Genomic DNA, 18,216 nt, shown 5'->3' on the forward strand with positions numbered 1-18,216 from the left:
CTTCTTTTCCGACATGATGCTAAAGAGATTAACAAACTACTACAAGAACAACAACCGGAGAAGTTTTAGACATGATTTTTTTTTTTTTTATGTATGAAAGAAAGAAGAAATAAGGGGGAAGGGAAATACCAACAATAGTATTTGAAGAAAGTTACCACAAGGGTAGAGGGGAGAAAGGGCCTATACCAACGATGGTACTTAAAGACTACCTAAAATGGTAAGAAAACCAGTAACAACAACAACAGTAAGAGAAGTGGGTAAATTACCAATAAAATAGGGAAGAAAAATATCAGAAAATATAACAAGTAATTTGAAAATTTTCAAAGTACTTAGCTGAGAGCTGGCTTGACACGGCTTTACGGTATCGTGGCAAATGAGATCTGAGGTAACCGGGAGAAGGGAATTGTGGGTAAAAGCTTAGCTCGAGAGTTTTTTGGCTGGCACGAGTTTGTTATAAGGCCGACCCGGTTCCGAGAATGGAACAGACACCCATCATTCCCATCAGTAAAGAATGAATGAAGATTAACAACATCAGATCAAATGTTTTTACTGTGTTTTTTGCTACCCCCTCTCTTTATTATGTGTACACCACAGTGTACATAGTGCACTACTGCTGATGTCCTTGGCTTATAGTGTGGTTTGTTTTACTGTAACAAGCAGCTTGCAACACTAACAATAGAAATAGAGTTATTTTGTCTTGAATCAAGGTGAACACCTGTTTTTTTTTCTCTTGAACTTGCTGTTTAGGGAACTGCACAAAGTGACAGATAAGAAAGCTATTGGTCTCACTGTTGATAGTACTCATTCATTTAGATGCAGTTTTTGGCACAACACTAACACCCTGCAAACAATGCATCACTTTCCCCCTTTGTCAGTCTTTGTATTTACTTATAGGTTTGACTTTACCAATATCCCATATGCTGTAAGCCCATACTTTCATTTTAAAGGTACAATTTCTTGTCACTGAATTTCACCAATAAGCCCAAAAACTATTTTCTTTCAGACCCAATTTAACTTCTTCATCTGCTTCTTAATTCATTCCCTCTGGTACAGCTCTTTTGAGTGTGTGCCTTTAACTCACAGTGGGCATGGCTTAACCTTAAAAAAAATGAAGTTATCACCTTACAGTTCTAGAAAATACTCATTGAGAGAGGTCAAATATCAATACAGTTGTGTTTGCCATCACATATGCTTCAAGACAAAATATCCTGGTACCTTGTAAGTAGCATGGTTTTGGAATTATTAATGCAAATATGAACAATCAATATTTGATGCCTAGAGGAGCAGTAGGAGTTAACTGGAGAAGACGCCTGGAGGAGCACTCGGCTGTAATGAGTTAAGTTGTAGAACCTTTCCCCATACCAGATTCTGTCTCCGTCTCTACACTGCATAGCTACTGTTGCCACCTATTCATTTTTTCTCCCAGACTACTTTGGAATTAAACTGACTGTCCAGTAGTCAGGAAAAACACTACAAAATCTGGTACTTTGTTTTAAAAAAAGAAACAGCGTTTGTTAACTCTGCAGATTTATTGTGCTTTTTTACCAGAAAAGCATAGGAAATCAGCAGAAAAATAAAATGTTCCTTCTCATCTGATGTGATAATGATGTCACTAGATGGGCAGAAAGTGGATGGAGAGAGGAGATTAGATAGGCGGGGTTATAGGAGGTGTTAGGGGTGTGGTCTTGGTTCAGGTTTTCACCACAACAAAAGATGGCAACGGTATAAATAGCATCAAATGCAAATTGGGATATCCCTACCTTCTAGACATTCTGAAGTTCTTCCTTGATGTGTCCATCCCTTCTCATACTGCTATAAGGATATCGAAATGCAGCCACATTCAGCCAACACATTATAGCGCCATTCCCTGACCTCAGATGAAAGGACAACATCACAATATATGTATAAACTAAACCAGAGGGAATACCATTTATAGGATATGTAGCTGTAAATGCTAAAGGGCTAGTTACAGGAAGCTGTAAATCATGTGATACACACTTTCTTTGAGAGCATTCACTAATTAACAACCTTGTGGATGTTAGACCACAACTAATTAACAACCTTGTGGATGTTAGACCACATCCTCACTGTCTCTGCATTGCCAACTCATCATCCTGACAGACCCACAGGCATCACAACATAAGCAGGTTATGCAAGGGGTGAGTGAGGTATATATGGTGTAAAGGGAGCATGGATGAGGCAGCAAATGCAACAGTGAACGTTTGAGATCTTTACATCCCATTTCAGTGCTTCAGAACCTTTACTTTTTTGTGCAAATAACTATTAACCTGCTTAAAAACTGAGAAACCATTTTTGTTAAATAAAAACAGTTAAGATGTGCATTCTCAATGTATTTTTTCTGAATGTATATGATATAATATATGTATATTTTCTAAATGTGGAAAACTGTTTATATTAAAATTAAGTATATAAATAAATGTACGGCATCTGACTTCATTAGATACAGCTTGTATCTAATGTTATCACTGCATCTATCCAGAAAGCTTAAACTGCACTGATATAATATGCATTAAAACTCCATAACCTCCATCACTGGTGTACACCAATTACAGACTAATCTCTTAGATTATATGAAGAGTCTTGTAGGCTTTCAAACTGAGCTGACAACAGACAGTTAAAATAAGCCTTTTAGGACTGGGTTTCTCACACAAAAAGATAATGATGCAGTGGTGCTGAGACAGGGGTTCACACACAGATATTGATGCAGTAGTGCTGAGATTGGGGTTCACACAAACATAATGATGCAGTAGTGCTGAGATTGGGGTTCATACACAGATAATGATGCAGTAATGCTGAGACTGGGGTTCACAGACAGGTAATGATGCAGTAATGTTGAGATTGAGGTTCACACAGACAGATACTGATGTAGTAGTGCTGAGATTGGGATTCACACACAGGTAATGATGTAGTGCTGAGACTGGGGTTCAGACACAGACACTGATACAGTAGTGTTGAGACTGGGGTTCACACACAAACAGATGATGCAGTAGTGCTGAGAATGGGGTTCACACACAAACAGATAATGATGCAGTAGTGCTGAGACTGGGGTTCACACACAGATAATGATGCAGATTGGGGTTCACACACAGATAATGCAGTAGTGCTGAGATTGGAGTTCACACAAACAGATAATGATACAGTAGTGCTGAGATTGGGGTTCGCACACAAACAGATGATGCAGTAATGCTGAGACTGGGGTTCACAGACAGGTAATGATACAGTAATGCTGAGATTGAGGTTCACACAGATACTGATGCAGTAGTGCTGAGATTGGAGTGCACACACAGGTAATGATGTAGTGCTGAGATGGGGTTCACACACAGATACTGATGCAGCAGTGCTGAGATTGGGGTTCACACACAGGATACTGATGCAGAAGTGCTGAGACTGGGGTTCACATAAATAGATAATGCAAAAGTGCTGAGACTGGGGTTCACACACAGAAACTGATGAAGTAGTGCTGAGACTGGGGTTCACACACAAATAGACAATGATGCAGTAGTGCCGAGATTGGGGTTTATACACAGGTAATGATGTAGTAGTGCTGAGATTAGGGTTCACACAGATACTGATGCAGTAGTGCTGAGATTGGGAGTTATACACAGGTAATGATGTAGTGCTGAGACTGGCATTCACACAGACAGATACTGATGCAGTAGTGCTGAGATTGGAGTGCACACACAGGTAATGATGTAGTGCTGAGATGGGGTTCACACACAGATACTGATGCAGCAGTGCTGAGATTGGGGTTCACACACAGGATACTGATGCAGAAGTGCTGAGACTGGGGTTCACATAAATAGATAATGCAGAAGTGCTGAGACTGGGGTTCACACACAGAAACTGATGAAGTAGTGCTGAGACTGTGGTTCACACACAAATAGACAATGATGCAGTAGTGCTGAGATTGGGGTTTATACACAGGTAATGATGTAGCAGTGCTGAGATTAGGGTTCACACAGATACTGATGCAGTAGTGCTGAGATTGGGAGTTATACACAGGTAATGATGTAGTGCTGAGACTGGCATTCACACAGACAGATACTGATGCAGTAGTGCTGAGATTGGGGTTCACACACAGGTGATGCAGCAGTGCTGAGATTGAGGTTCACACAGACACATACTGATGCAGTAGTGCTGAGATTGGGGTTCACACAGATAATGATGCAGTAGTGTTGAGACTGGAGTTCACACAGATAATGATATAGTGCTGAGATTGGGGTTTACACACAGATACTGATGCAGTAGTGCTGAAATTGGGGTTCACACACAAATAGAAAATGATGTAGTAGTGCTGAGATTGGGGTTCACACAGATACTGATGCAGTAGTGCTGAGATTGGGATTTATACACAGGTAATGATATAGTGCTGAGATTGGGGTTCAGACAGAGATGATGCAGTAGTGCTCAGACTGGGGTTCACACGGGTAATGATGCAGCAGTGCTGAGACTAGGGTTCACACAGATAATGATGCAGTAGTGCTGAAACTGGGGTTCAGACAGATACTGATGTAATAGTGCTGAGACTGGGGTTCACATAGACACATAATGAGGCAGCAGTGCTGAGATTGGGATTCATGCACAAACATGATGCAGACGTGTTGAGACTGAGGTTCACACACAAGTAATGACGCAGTAGTGCTGAGATTGGGGTTCACACAGACAGATAATGATGCAGCAGTGCTGGGATTGGGGTTCACACAGATAATGATGCAGCAGTACTGGGATTGGGGTTCACACAGACAGATAATGATGCAGTAGTGCTCAGACTGGGGTTCACACAGATACTGATGCAGTAGGGATGAGACTGAGGGTCTCACACACAGATAATGATGCAGCAGCGCTGAGATTGGGGTTCACACAGATACTGACGCAGTAGTGCTGAGACTGAGGTTCACACAGACAGATGATGCAGCAGTGCTGAGACTGGGATTCACACAGATAAGGATGCAGTAGTGCTGAAATTGGGGTTTATACACAGGTAATGATGTAGTGCTGACACTGGATTTCACACAGACAGCTACTGATGCAGCAGTGCTGAGTTTGGGGTTCACACACAGGTAATGATGCAGTAGTGCTGAGACTGGGGTTCACACAGACAATGATGCAGTAGTGCTCTGACTGGGGTTCACACGGGTAATGATGCAGCAGTGCTGAGATTGTGGTTCACACAGACAGATAATGATGCAGTAGTGCTGAGACTGGGGTTCACACAAACAGACAATGATGCAGCAGTGCTGAGACTGAATTTCACACATACAGATAATGCAGCAGTGCTGAGATTGGGGTTCACACAGATACTGATGCAGTAGTGCTGAGACTGGGGTTCACACAGACAGATAATGATGCAGCAGTGCCAAGACTGAGGTTGATACAGACATATAATGATGCAGTAGTGCTGAGATTGGGGTTCACACAGATACTGATGCAATAGTGCTGAGACTGGGGTTCACACAGATGATGCAGCAGTGCTGAGATAGGGGTTCACACAGATAATGATGCAGCAGTGCTGAGACTGGGCTTCACACAGATAATGATGCAGTAGTGCTGAGATTGAGGTTTATACACAGGCAATGATGTAGTGCTGAGGCTGGGTTTCACACAGACACTGGTGCAGTAGTGCTGAGATTGGGGTTCACACACAGGTAATGATGCAGCAGTGCTGAGACTGGGGTTCACACACAAGTAATGATGCAGCAGTGCTGAGACTGGGGTTCACACACAAACAGATAATGATGCAGCAGTGCTGGGACTGGGGTTCACACAGACAATGATGCAGTAGTGCTCTGACTGGGGTTCACACGGGTAATGATGCAGCAGTGCTGAGATTGGGGTTCACACAGACAGATAATGATGCAGTAGTGCTGAGACTGGGGTTCACACAAACAGACAATGATGCAGCAGTGCTGAGACTGAGTTTCACACATACAGATAATGCAGCAGTGCTGAGATTGGGGTTCCCACACATACTGATGCAGTAGTGCTGAGATTTGGGTTCACACAGACAGATAATGATGCAGCAGTGCCAAGACTGAGGTTCACACAGGCAGATAATGATGCAGTAGTGCTGAGATTGGGGTTCACACAAATAATGATGCAGTAGTGCTGAGATTGAGGTTTATACACAGGCAATGATGTAGTGCTGAGACTGGGTTTCACACAGACACTGGTGCAGTAGTGCTGACATTGGGGTTCACACACAGGTAATGATGCAGCAGTGCTGAGACTGGGGTTCACACACAGGTAATGATGCAGCAGTGCTGAGACTGGGGTTCACACACAGGTAATGGATGCAGCAGTGCTGAGACTGGGGTTCACACACAAACAGATAATGATGCAGCAGTGCTGGGACTGGGATTCACACAGATAATGATGCAGTAGTGTTGAGACTGGAGTTCACACAGATAATGCAGTAGTGCTGAGATTGGGGTTCACACACAGATAATGATGCAGTAGTGCTGAGATTGGGGTTCACACACAAATAGACAGTGATGCAGTAGTGCTGAGATTGTGGTTCACACAGATACTGATGCAGTAGTGCTGAGAATGGGGTTTATACACAGGTAATGTAGTAGTGCTGAGATTGGGGTTCACACAGACAGATAATGATGCAGTAGTGCTCAGACTGGGGTTCACACGGGTAATGATGCAGCAGTGCTGAGATTGGGGTTCACACAGACAGATAATGATGCAGTAGTGCTGAAACTGGGGTTCAGACAGATACTGATGAAGTAGTGCTGAGACTGGGGTTCACATAGACAGATAAAGATGCAGCAGTGCTGAGAATGGGGTTCACACGCAAACAATGATGCAGTAGTGCTGAGATTGGGGTTCACACACAAGTAATGATGCAGCATTGCTGGGATTAGGTTTCACACAGATACTGATGCAGTAGTGCTGAGACTGGGGTTCACACACAGATACTGACGCAGTAGTGCTGAGACGGAGGTTCACACACAGATAATGATGCAGTAGTGCTGAGACGGAGGTTCATACACAGATAATGATGCAGCAGTGCTGAGACTGGGGTTCACACAGATAATGATGCAGTAGTGCTGAGACTGGAGTTCACACAGATAATGATGCAGTAGTGCTGAGATTGGCGTTCACACACAGATACTGATGCAGTAGTGCTGAGACTGGGGTTCACACAGACAGATAATGATGCAGCAATGCTGAAATTGGGGATCACGCAGACAGATAATGATGCAGTAGTGCTCAGACTGGGGTTCACACAGGTAATGATGCAGCAGTGCTGAGATTGGGGTTCACATAGACAGATAATGATGTAGTAGTGCTGAGACTGGGGTTCACATAGATACTGATGCAGTAGTGCTGAAACTGGGTTTCCCACCGACAGATGCAACAATGCTGTGACTAGGGTTCACACAGATAATGATGCAGTACTGCTGAGTTTGGGGTTCACATACAGGTAATGATGCAGTAGTGCTGAGACTGGGGTTCACACAGACAATGATGCAGTAGTGCTCTGACTGGGGATCACACGGGTAATGATGCAGCAGTGCTGTGATTGGGGTTCACACAGACAGATAATGATGCAGCAGTGCTGAGACTGGGGTTCATACAGATACTGATGCAGCAGTGCTGAGACTGGGGTTCACACAGACAATGATGCAGGAGTGCTGAGACTGAGGTTCACACACACAGATAATGCAGCAGTGTTGAGATTGGGGTTCACACAGATACTGATGCAGTAGTGCTGAGACTGGGGTTCACACAGATAATGATGCAGCAGTGCTGAGATTGGGGTTCACACAGATAATGATGCAGCAGTGCTGAGATTGGGGTTCACACAGATAATGATGCAGTAGTGCCGAGATTGAGGTTTATACGCAGGTAATGATGTAGTGCTGAGACTAGGTTTCACACAGACACTGGTGCAGTAGTGCTGAGATTGGGGTTCACACACAGGTAATGATGCAGCAGTGCTGAGACTGGGGTTCATACACAGATAATGATGCAGCAGTGCTGAGACTGGGGTTCCAACACAAACAGATAACGATGCAGCAGTGCTGAGACTGGGGTTCACACAGATAATGATGCAGTAGTGTTGAGACTGGAGTTCACACAGATAATGATGCAGTAGTGCTGAGATTGGGGTTCACACCACAGATACAGTAGTAGATACTGATGCAGTAGTGCTGAAATTGGGGTTCACACACAAATAGACAGTGATGCAGTAGTGCTGAGATTGGGGTTCACACAGATACTGATGCAGTAGTGCTGAGATTGGGGTTTATACACAGATAATGTAGTAGTGCTGAGAGTGGGGTTCACACAGACAGATAATGATGCAGTAGTGCTGAAACTGGGGTTCAGACAGATACTGATGAAATAGTGCTGAGACTGGGGTTCACATAGACAGATAAAGATGCAGCAGTGCTGAGATTGGGGTTCACACAAACATAATGATGCAGTAGTGCTGAGATTAGGTTTCACACAGGTACAGATGTAGTAGTGCTGAGACTGGGGTTCACACACAGATACTGATGCAGTAGTGCTGAGATTGGGGTTCACACAGATACTGATGCAGTAGTGTTGAGACTGAGGTTCACACACAGATAATGATGCAGCAGTCCTGAGACTGGGGTTCACACAGATAATGATGCAGTAGTGCTAAGACTGGAGTTCACACAGATAATGATGCAGTAGTGCTGAGATTGGGGTTCACACACAGATACTGATGCAATAGTGCTGAGACTGGGGTTCACACAGACAGATAATGATGCAGCAGTGCTGAGATTGGGGTTCATACAGGCAGGTGATGCAGTAGTGCTCAGACTGGGGTTCACACGGGTAATGATGCAGCAGTGCTGAGATTGGGGTTCACACAGACAGATAATGATGCAGTAGTGCTGAGACTGGGGTTCAAATAGATACTGATGCAGTAGTGCTGAGACTGGGGTTCACACCAACAGATGATGCAACAGTGCTGAGACTAGGGTTCACACAGATAATGATGCAGTAGTGCTGAGATTGGGTTTCACACAGATAATGATGCAGTAGTGCTGAGATGGGGGTTCATACAGACAGATAATGATGCAGAAGTGCTGAGACTGGGGTTCACGCAGATAATGATGCAGCAGTGCTGAGATAGGGGTTCACACAGCAGTGCTGAGTTTGGGGTTCACACAAATAATGATGCAGTAGTGCTGAGATCGAGGTTTATACACAGGTAATGATGTAGTGCTGAGACTGGGTTTCACACAGACACTGGCAGATGATGCAACAGTGCTGAGGATTGGGGTTCAGACAGATACTGACACAGTAGTGCTGAGACTGAGGTACACACAGATAATGATGCAGCTATGCTGAGATTGGGGTTCACACAGATAATGATGCAGTAGTGCTGAGATTGGGGTTCACACAGACAGATAATGGTGCAGTAGTGCTGAGACTGGGGTTCACACAGATACTGATGCAGTAGTGCTGCGACTGGGGTTCACACAGACAATGATGCAGTAGTGTTAGGAATGGGCTTCACATAGATACTGATGCAATAGTGTTGAGATTGTGGTTCACACAGATAATGATGCAGTAGTGCTGAGATTGGGGTTCACACAGACAGATAATGATGCAGTAGTGCTCAGACTGGGGTTCACACGGGTAATGCAGCAGTGCTTTGACTGGAGTTCACACAGGCAGATAATGATGCAGTAGTGCAGAGATCGGGGTTCACACAGATACTGATGCAGTAGTGCTTAGACTGGGGTTCACACAGATAATGATACAGCAGTGCTGAGATAGGGGTTCACACAGATAATGATGCAGCAGTGCTGAGACTGGGGTTCACACAGATAATGATGAAGTAGTGCTGAGATTGAGGTTTATATGCAGGTAATGATGTAGTGCTGAGACTGGGTTTCACACAGACACTGGTGCAGTAGTGCTGACATTGGGGTTCACACACAGGTAATGATGCAGCAGTGCTGAGACTGGGGTTCACACACAGGTAATGATGCAGCAGTGCTGAGACTGGGGTTCACACACAGGTAATGGATGCAGCAGTGCTGAGACTGGGGTTCACACACAAACAGATAATGATGCAGCAGTGCTGAGACTGGGGTTCACACAGATAATGATGCAGTAGTGTTGAGACTGGAGTTCACACAGATTATGCAGTAGTGCTGAGATTGGGGTTCACACGCAGATACTGATGCAGTAGTAGATACTGATGCAGTAGTGCTGAAATTGGGGTTCACACACAAATAGACAGTGATGCAGTAGTGCTGAGACTGGCATTCACACAGATACTGATGCAGTAGTGCTGAGACTGAGATTCACACACAGATAATGATGCAGCAGTGCTGAGACTGGGGTTCACACAGATAATGATGCATCAGTGCTGAGATAGGGGTTCACACAGATAATGATGCAGCAGTGCTCAGATTGGGGTTCACACAGATACTGATACAGTAATGCTGAGACTGAGGTATACAGATAATGATGCAGCTGTGCTGAGATTGGGGTTCACACAGACAATGATGCAGTAGTGCTGAGATTGGGGTTCACACAGACAGATAATGGTGCAGTAGTGCTGAGACTGGGGTTCACACAGATACTGATGCAGTAGTGCTGCAACTGGGGTTCACACAGACAATGATGCAGTAGTGTTGGGACTGGGGTTCACAGATACTGATGCAATAGTGTTAAGATTGGGGTTCACACAGATAATGATGCAGTAGCACTGAGATTGGGGTTCACACAATTATGCAGTAGTGCTCAGACTGGGGTTCACACGGGTAATGATGCAGCAGTGCTGAGACTGGGGTTCACACAGACAGATAATGATGCAGTAGTGCTGAGACTGGGGTTCACATAGATACTGATGCAGTAGTTCTGAGACTGGGGTTCCCACAGACAGATGATACAACATTGCTGAGACTGGAGTTCACACAGATAATGATGCAGTAGTGCTGAGATTGGGGTTCACACAGACAGATAATGATGCAGCAGTGCTGAGATTGGGGTTCACACAGATACTGATACAGTAGTGCTGAGACTGAGGTACACACAGATAATGATGCAGCAGTGCTGAGACTGGGTTTCACACAAATACTGATGCAGTAGTGCTGCAACTGGGGTTCACACAGACAGACAATGATGCAGTAGTGCTGGGACTGGGGTTCACACAGATACTGATGCAGTAGTGCTGAGATTAGGGTTCACACAGATAATGATGCAGTAGTGCTGAGACTGGGGTTCACATAGACAGATAATGATGCAGTAGTGCTGAGATTGGGGTTCACACAGACAGATAATGATGCATGAGTGCTCAGACTGGGGTTCACATGGGTAATGATGCAGCAGTGCTGAGACTGGGGTTCACACAGACAGATTATGATGCAGTACTGCTGAAACTGGGGTTCACACAGATACTGATGTAGTAGTGCTGAGACTGGGGTTCACACAGACAGATAATGATGCAACAGTGCTAAGGCAATCGTCAGAATTTTATTAAGTCACAGGCTCTTCCTTCTCAAGAAATATTTCTCACCACATAAAAGATACTTTTGGCATGTGTATCTAAATGCTGGGAGAAGAACTATGCCACACTTACCATAGTCTTTTAGAAAGGCGACAGTTTCCAAAACAACTCGAGGAATCAGCCCATTCTCTGGATTTTTCTGCCGTAAGCTGTGGAAAGGATGACAGGGTTAATACCTTGACATACACATATGCACAGACTGGGTGATGACTGTACTGTAAGAGAAACTTACACATGTAGATGGACTCCAAACTGCTGATCAGCTAATGGTGATTCAGCTGCTGTTGATTTCTGGAGTGGTGAAGGAGACTTCCGTGACAGCTGCAAAAGGTCATCATACCTGCAGAAGAAAAACACCTCCAGTATTAAGTAAACAAGATTCTAATCATGCCATCTCTTTTTAGCATTTTGGAGATTTTCAAAATGTACATTACTGCTGTAAAAAAATGACCAAAAGTTATATATGAGAAAAAAAAACATTTTTTTTGTAATCTGTTACTGCAGGTTTTGCCTAACATGCAACCAATCCAGTAAACTATGACTTTAATCAGTTGTTTATGATTATGAATGATAAGTCTTTCAAGCCTCAGTTATAGCAATGATTGATGAATATTTGGCTGTGTTTTTGCTCAACCCTTGGTTATGTAAACATTGCTCTCCATCGAAGCAGTGTATTTTAAGCTGTGTTATCCCTCTCCTTATCTAGGTACACTATACTGATGTAGTACATTTACAGCCTATGTTCTCTAGCCCCCTTTCTCCTTAGCCCAATTACTTTCTTGTCGCTTTTCCTTTCTTCTTATTACTCTTCTCCTCACCCTCTTATTTTTATTACACCCGGCTATTCCTCTTCACCATCTCATGGCTCACTACCTCGATCCCTCCCTTTCTTTCATCCTCTTTCACACCACATCCCTTCTCTATCTCCCTCTACGCAGGCACAAACCATGCACTGGCATCTTACAGCCTCCCTTCTCGACAACCATTCCACATCTTCTTACCCAACTTTCCCAACCTTCCTCTCACTCAGCTAATTTATAATCATCTTTTCCAACCCCTACCACAACCAACTTATCATCCAACCATTTTCTGTGCTGCCACCACTACCTATTTCCCTGGTGTGGCCTCTCACACTTCTTTTCTTAAATTGCTTCTTCTGCATACTGCTGTATACATTCCACTTCCACTAAAACTTTACTTAATACTTCTGTCCCTCAAACTCACTTTTTAAAAACATGCTCTCACAAATGAATTTCTGTTTTCTTTCTTTCTACTTTCTTTGTTTTTGAACCTTCATTGTGTGGATTTTATTCATAACTTACAAAATTAGAAGTTATGTACTAACCATAATGTTCCATCTGAGTAGGTACTTCATTTGTCTGCAACCTGTGGGTCTCGGATCCGACCTCGGATCCGACTGGCAGCTTTCCAAGCTTCAAGATCCGAGCTCCTAGCTCCTCTCCTCTACCCATAATCCCCTGTCACCACCACACTACCTCAGATCGGCTTTGCTGTATCACCTGATAAACCTGTACAATAAAAACAGGTTCAGTTATTCTCAAAGAATCAGATATGATTCTAGAAACCCGATACAGGTTAGGGGGATGGCAGGGGGGGAATGGTTGTAGACAAATGAAGTACCTACTCAGATGGAACATTATGGTGAGTACATAACTTCTAAATCTGAAGTAGCTACTTCATTTGTTCTGCAACCTGTGGGACAGAGTCCCCACCTACCTAAACAAAGAACCTGGGTGGCCTATGGAAGAATATTCCGAAGCACCGCGGAGCCAAAGGACGCCCTGCTTCTAGATATCATGTCCAGCTTATAATGAGAAATAAACGTATGAGAAGAAGACCAGGTGGCTGCTGAACATATGTCATCCAAAGGCATCCTGGACCAGAAGGCTGCAGAAGTTGCGATGGACCGTGTGGAATGTGCACAAATTTTTAATGGAGTTGTTTTGCCCGATGCCTTGTAAGCCTGAGAAATACATTGACAAATCCAATTAGCTAGTGTCACTTTGGAGATAGGTTTCCCCATGGTTGGAGGAGCAAAGGACACGAACAGTTGATCAGCCTTACGAATGTCTTTGGCCCTGTGCATGTAAAAACGCAACTGTCTATGTACATCTAGTGTATGCAACATGTATTCTCCCTTATTTTGAAAATTCTTGAAAAACACTGGCAGATTGATAGTCTGATTGATATTTGCCACAGATGCCACTTTTGGTAAAAAGGACGGGTTAGTCCTGAGAGACACTCTGTCATTGTGAAAAATAAGGTAGGGAGGTTTCATACACAAAGCTTGGAGCTCTGAAACCCTTTTAGCAGAAGTTATGGCTACCAAGAATGCTGTTTTCCAGGACAGAAATTTAAGAGGTACAGAAGCTGCAGGCTCAAAAGGAGGTTTTGTTAAGGCTTGCAGAACAAAGGTTAAGTCCCAAGGAGGAGTCACGGATTTCACAGGTGGCTTGAGAAGAAAAACACCACGCAAGAATATCTTACACAATTTTGTAGACGCTAAGGACCCTAACCCGTATCCCACATGAAAATGGGATATTGCTGCCAACTGTACTTTCACCGTTGATGCACTGGCCCCTTGTTGAAATATCATGGACAAAAAATCCAAGACTGTAGGAATCAGAACAGTAAAAGGGTTGAGGCCCTGGCTGTTAGCCCAGATAGAAAATCATTTCCACTTGCTATTATAGATTTTCCTGGTGGACGGTTTATGAGCCGCTACCAGAATAGTTTTCACTGGTGACGAGATGCCGGGAGTCCTAGCCATTAGGGAACTGGATCAACCAAGCCGCGAGCTTGAGGTTTACCAGGTTCGGTGTTGGGCACCCTGCTAGGTGCGAAATCAGATCTGGAATGGGATCCAGGATTAAAGGGGAGGAGAGAATGTGAGACCGCAGGTATGGAAACCAGATTTGACGAGGCCAGAATGGGGCTATGAGGATAATTTTGCTCCCCAACCGTGCGGCTTTCTGAATGAACTTCGCCATGAGCGGAAGCGGGGGATAAGCATAGAGTAGACCAGGAGGCCAAGCATGAATCAGAGCGTCTCTGGGGCTCTCCCCTTCTGGGGGAAGAATTGCGAAGAACTCGCTGCATTTTGTGTTTTGGGGAGTAGCAAAGAGATCGCAGTGAGGCCAACCCCACTTGTGGAAAATCTCCTTTGCAACTTTTGGATTGAGAGACCACTCGTAAGGACTGAGAATTACTCTACTCAATTTGTCCGTCAGGATGTTGGATCGTCCCGGAATGTGCGTTGCTATCAGAAAGCGGTTCTTGGATATTGCCCATTCCCAAACTCTCATGGCTTCTCGACAAAGAGGGTAGGATCTGGTTCCCTCTTGTTTGTTTATATACCAGACCACTGACATATTGTCTGTCTGTATTGCAATCGTTCCTAGAGGTAGAAGGTCTTGGAGAGCCTGCAACGCTAGAAGCACCGCCCTCATCTCCAGAACATTTATGTGCAAGGCGGTCTCCGACAAGGTCCACGTACCTTGGACAGTTCTGCCCAAACAATGCCCCCCCCACCCTAGGCGAGAAGCATCCGTGGTTAACGTGGCCTGGGAAGGGGGAAGCACAAAAGGTCTCCCTTGCATGAGTTCTGGGGGAGTGAAGCCACCAAAGGAGGGATTCCCTGCAAACCCTGCTCAGGGGGATGGGAGTATTCAATGGATGGTGTAACAGTGGCCATTGAACTTGGAGTGTCCACTGTAAGATACGCATCCTTAGGCGAACATGGAGAGAGAGGCCGATAGCCGCTGCCATCGAGCCTAGTGCTCTCAGGACCAACTCCGCCGGTGGAGCTTTCGTGCAAAGAAGAGCCAAAACTTGAAGTGAGAGGCTGGACAGCCTGTCCGAAGTCAAGAAGGCCCGAGAAGATCGGGAGTCTAGTCTGGCTCCTATGAAATCTAATACTTGCACAGGATGAAAAAAAGACTTCAGTATGTTGACTGAAATGCCCAAACTGTTGGCAAGAGACAGAACATAGTCCCTCGCGATACAAAGTTGATGCCTGTTGGTTGCTGTGAGGAGCCAGTCGTCTAGGTACGGAAAGACCCTTATGCCCTGAAGCCTTAGGTGGGCCGCAACCACTGCCATGACTTTGGTGAACACCCTGGGGGCTGAGGTGAGTCCGAACGGAAGGACCCTGAACTGGTAATGACTGGCCCCTAGCCGGAAGCGGAGGAACCTCCTGGACCGTCTGTCCATTAGAATGTGGTAGTACGCGTCCTTGAGGTCTATCGAGCACATCCAGTCATTCTCCTGCATTAAGGGGAGAATAGATTGTAGAGTGACCATCCGGAACGTTTCTTTGGGGACAAACATGTTCAGAGCGGACAAGTCTAGAATGGGCCTGAGGTCCCCCGTCTTTTTCGGCACCAAAAAGAACCTTGAGCAGTAGCCCGATCCGGATTGGTCTGGGGGGACCCGCTGAATGGCTCTTTTTTCTAACAAATTTGAAATCTCTACGGTCGCCGCCTCTCTTTGATTGGGTGGGACATCGGGGAGGCGACCACCTGAGGGAGGACGAAATAGGAAGGGAATGTTGTAACCTCTGGATATAATCCGGAGCACCCATCGATCTTTCGTGATGGACTCCCACATTGACAGGTGCTTCGTTAAACGCCCCCCGACTGCCTCCAGAGCTGGACAGTCAGGTAAGCCCTCAGGGCTGCTGCGCGGGTCTCTCGGAGAAAGGCTCCCTAGACCCGAAGTTATGCGGTCCCCCTCTGCCTCTGGGCCAGCATCCACCTGCCCCCCTCTGCCTCTGGAGGGCGTGGAGTCCGAAACTGGATAGGATTGCTGAGACTTACGGATCCACAGCTTCTTTTGCCCCCTCTGATTCCTTGAGAAGGAACGTTGGGGGCTCGAGAAGCGGACTCCGACGCAGACAGCGTCTTCCCATCCTTCTCGCTTTGGACTAGTGTATCGCGGACGGTCTTGCCAAAAAGCGAAGAGCCGTCGAAGGGTGCATTCGCGAAGGACGCCTTGAAAGGTTCTGCGAAATTACAAAGGCGGAGCCAGGCGTGGCGTCACAAGACAATACCTGCTCCACTGGCCCTTGCGGCTCCCTCCGTAGCATAAGACAGTAGCCGCATGGACGTATTTGAGATGGACTTAAGAGTGGCCATACGAGTCGAGAACACGGTCTTGTCCTCGACCGACATGGACTCTGGTGGAGCTGCAGCGTATTCCTTAATCAAATCCCGTTGCAGCCTGATAACATGCGCCATATAATTCAGCGCCCTCACAGAGAAGGTTGCTGAAGCAAAGGTCCTCTTCCCTATACAGTCCAGTGCCCAGGACTCCTTGTCCGGCGGGTGGACCGTGGAGCTCTCCTGGGAGAGTTCTCTCTTAGTGGCAGCAGCCACCAACATGGCATCAACTGGAGACCCTTTAGCCCAAGCCTGCCTATCTGAAGGGGGGCTAAGGATTTTATCCGGCCAGCTTGGGATTGGCTCCATGGTGTCGGGCTCCTTCCAAGCCCTGGTAGTCAGGAGGTCTACCAGGGGATCTGCCGGTGGGGACTCCCAGGAGGTAGATGGGCCCGCTTCAAATGCCTCCAGGAATATGGACTCATCCGAGGAAGGTTTTTGGGCAGATCCCCCCCCCCCAATACGCAACATTTCCATGATGTCTCGGAAGGAGACATCCTCGGGGGGGGTGACCTTGGGGAACCTTCCCTTTCCTCTAAGTCCGTATCTGTGGTGACGGACTCGGGGGTGTCCATGTGCCTCCTTTTACACGTCCGTTTACGAGGCACACCTCTTCTGCGGGACTATCAGAAGAGGGCTCATCAACGGCCTCTTGTTCCTCCGAGGGAATCAACTGGAGGGTCTGAGCAGGCTGTCCCGATGGAAGGATGATGGAAGGTAGACCCGTATGCAGTGAGGGACCGGAAGGATCCAAAGCCCGGGTCAGGGACCTGGAAGACCTCGACAGTACCCTCTCCACTACCTCGAACGCCGAGGGAGAACTACTCTCTTCCAGCCCCGAGAGCAGTCTCCTCAGCTCCGAGATAGGGATCGGGGTCGGAGCCAAAGCCGTCGGATCTGAGAGGGAGGTGCTCTCCGACATAGGAGGCGCTGAAGAGGCACCCGCTCCCACAGATCCGACGCCCGGCCCACGGCCCCGAGAACTCGGATCCGAGATGCTCGAGGGTATGGTCGGCGTCGAGAAGGCTTGGGCCATCGGCGCCGACAAAACCCCGGCTCTGAAAGGGCCTGGATCCGAAGACTCCAAAACCCGGATCCGGGTTGAAGAAGGAGAAATCGGGGCAAATATTGAAGCTGCACTCCCCCCATTTGGGTCTGCAGAAACCGACGCCTCATCCTGTCCATATCGGCGTCGGAGAGAGACCTAGTAGATCTAGAGGAGGTCGTAGAGGCGGGCCTGGAAGGCCGCCTCGACAACCTCGAGGGTGATCTGAGCTCCTCCTCCGGCTCCGGGGAGAAGGAAGGGGATCGGAGCCGAGAAGGAGAAGATCTGGACACCCTCGGGGGTGATTTAGCAGTCTTCGATGGCAGAGCCGAGGGATGAGGCTTGGCTCACCTCTTATGTCGGTGTTTCTCCCTGTGCTTTTCCCTAGAAGGAGAAGACTGAACTTCCCTCGTACTCAAGGCAACAGTGGGGGGTTGAGTCCCAGCCTGAGTCGAGGGTGT

The 18,216-nt window shown here is 46.3% G+C and overlaps 1 protein-coding gene across 2 annotated transcripts in view; it reads right to left on the bottom strand.

Annotated features, from left to right (window-relative positions):
* Positions 1–18,216, bottom strand: part of ARHGAP1 (Rho GTPase activating protein 1) — a 1,661,218-nt gene that overhangs the window by 504,733 nt on the left and 1,138,269 nt on the right. For both annotated transcript variants that reach the window (XM_044082524.1, XM_044082525.1), the window contains 2 exons: positions 11,763–11,870; positions 11,603–11,679 (listed from right to left, as the gene is read on the bottom strand). In XM_044082524.1, coding sequence (XP_043938459.1) covers positions 11,603–11,679; positions 11,763–11,870 — 185 coding nt within the window. The remainder of the gene's footprint in view (positions 1–11,602; positions 11,680–11,762; positions 11,871–18,216) is intronic.

The sequence above is a fragment of the Protopterus annectens genome, chromosome 9.part0 (assembly GCF_019279795.1).
Source record: "Protopterus annectens isolate FY-2018-M chromosome 9.part0, PAN1.0, whole genome shotgun sequence".
In the NCBI taxonomy this organism is placed as follows: domain Eukaryota; kingdom Metazoa; phylum Chordata; order Ceratodontiformes; family Protopteridae; genus Protopterus; species Protopterus annectens.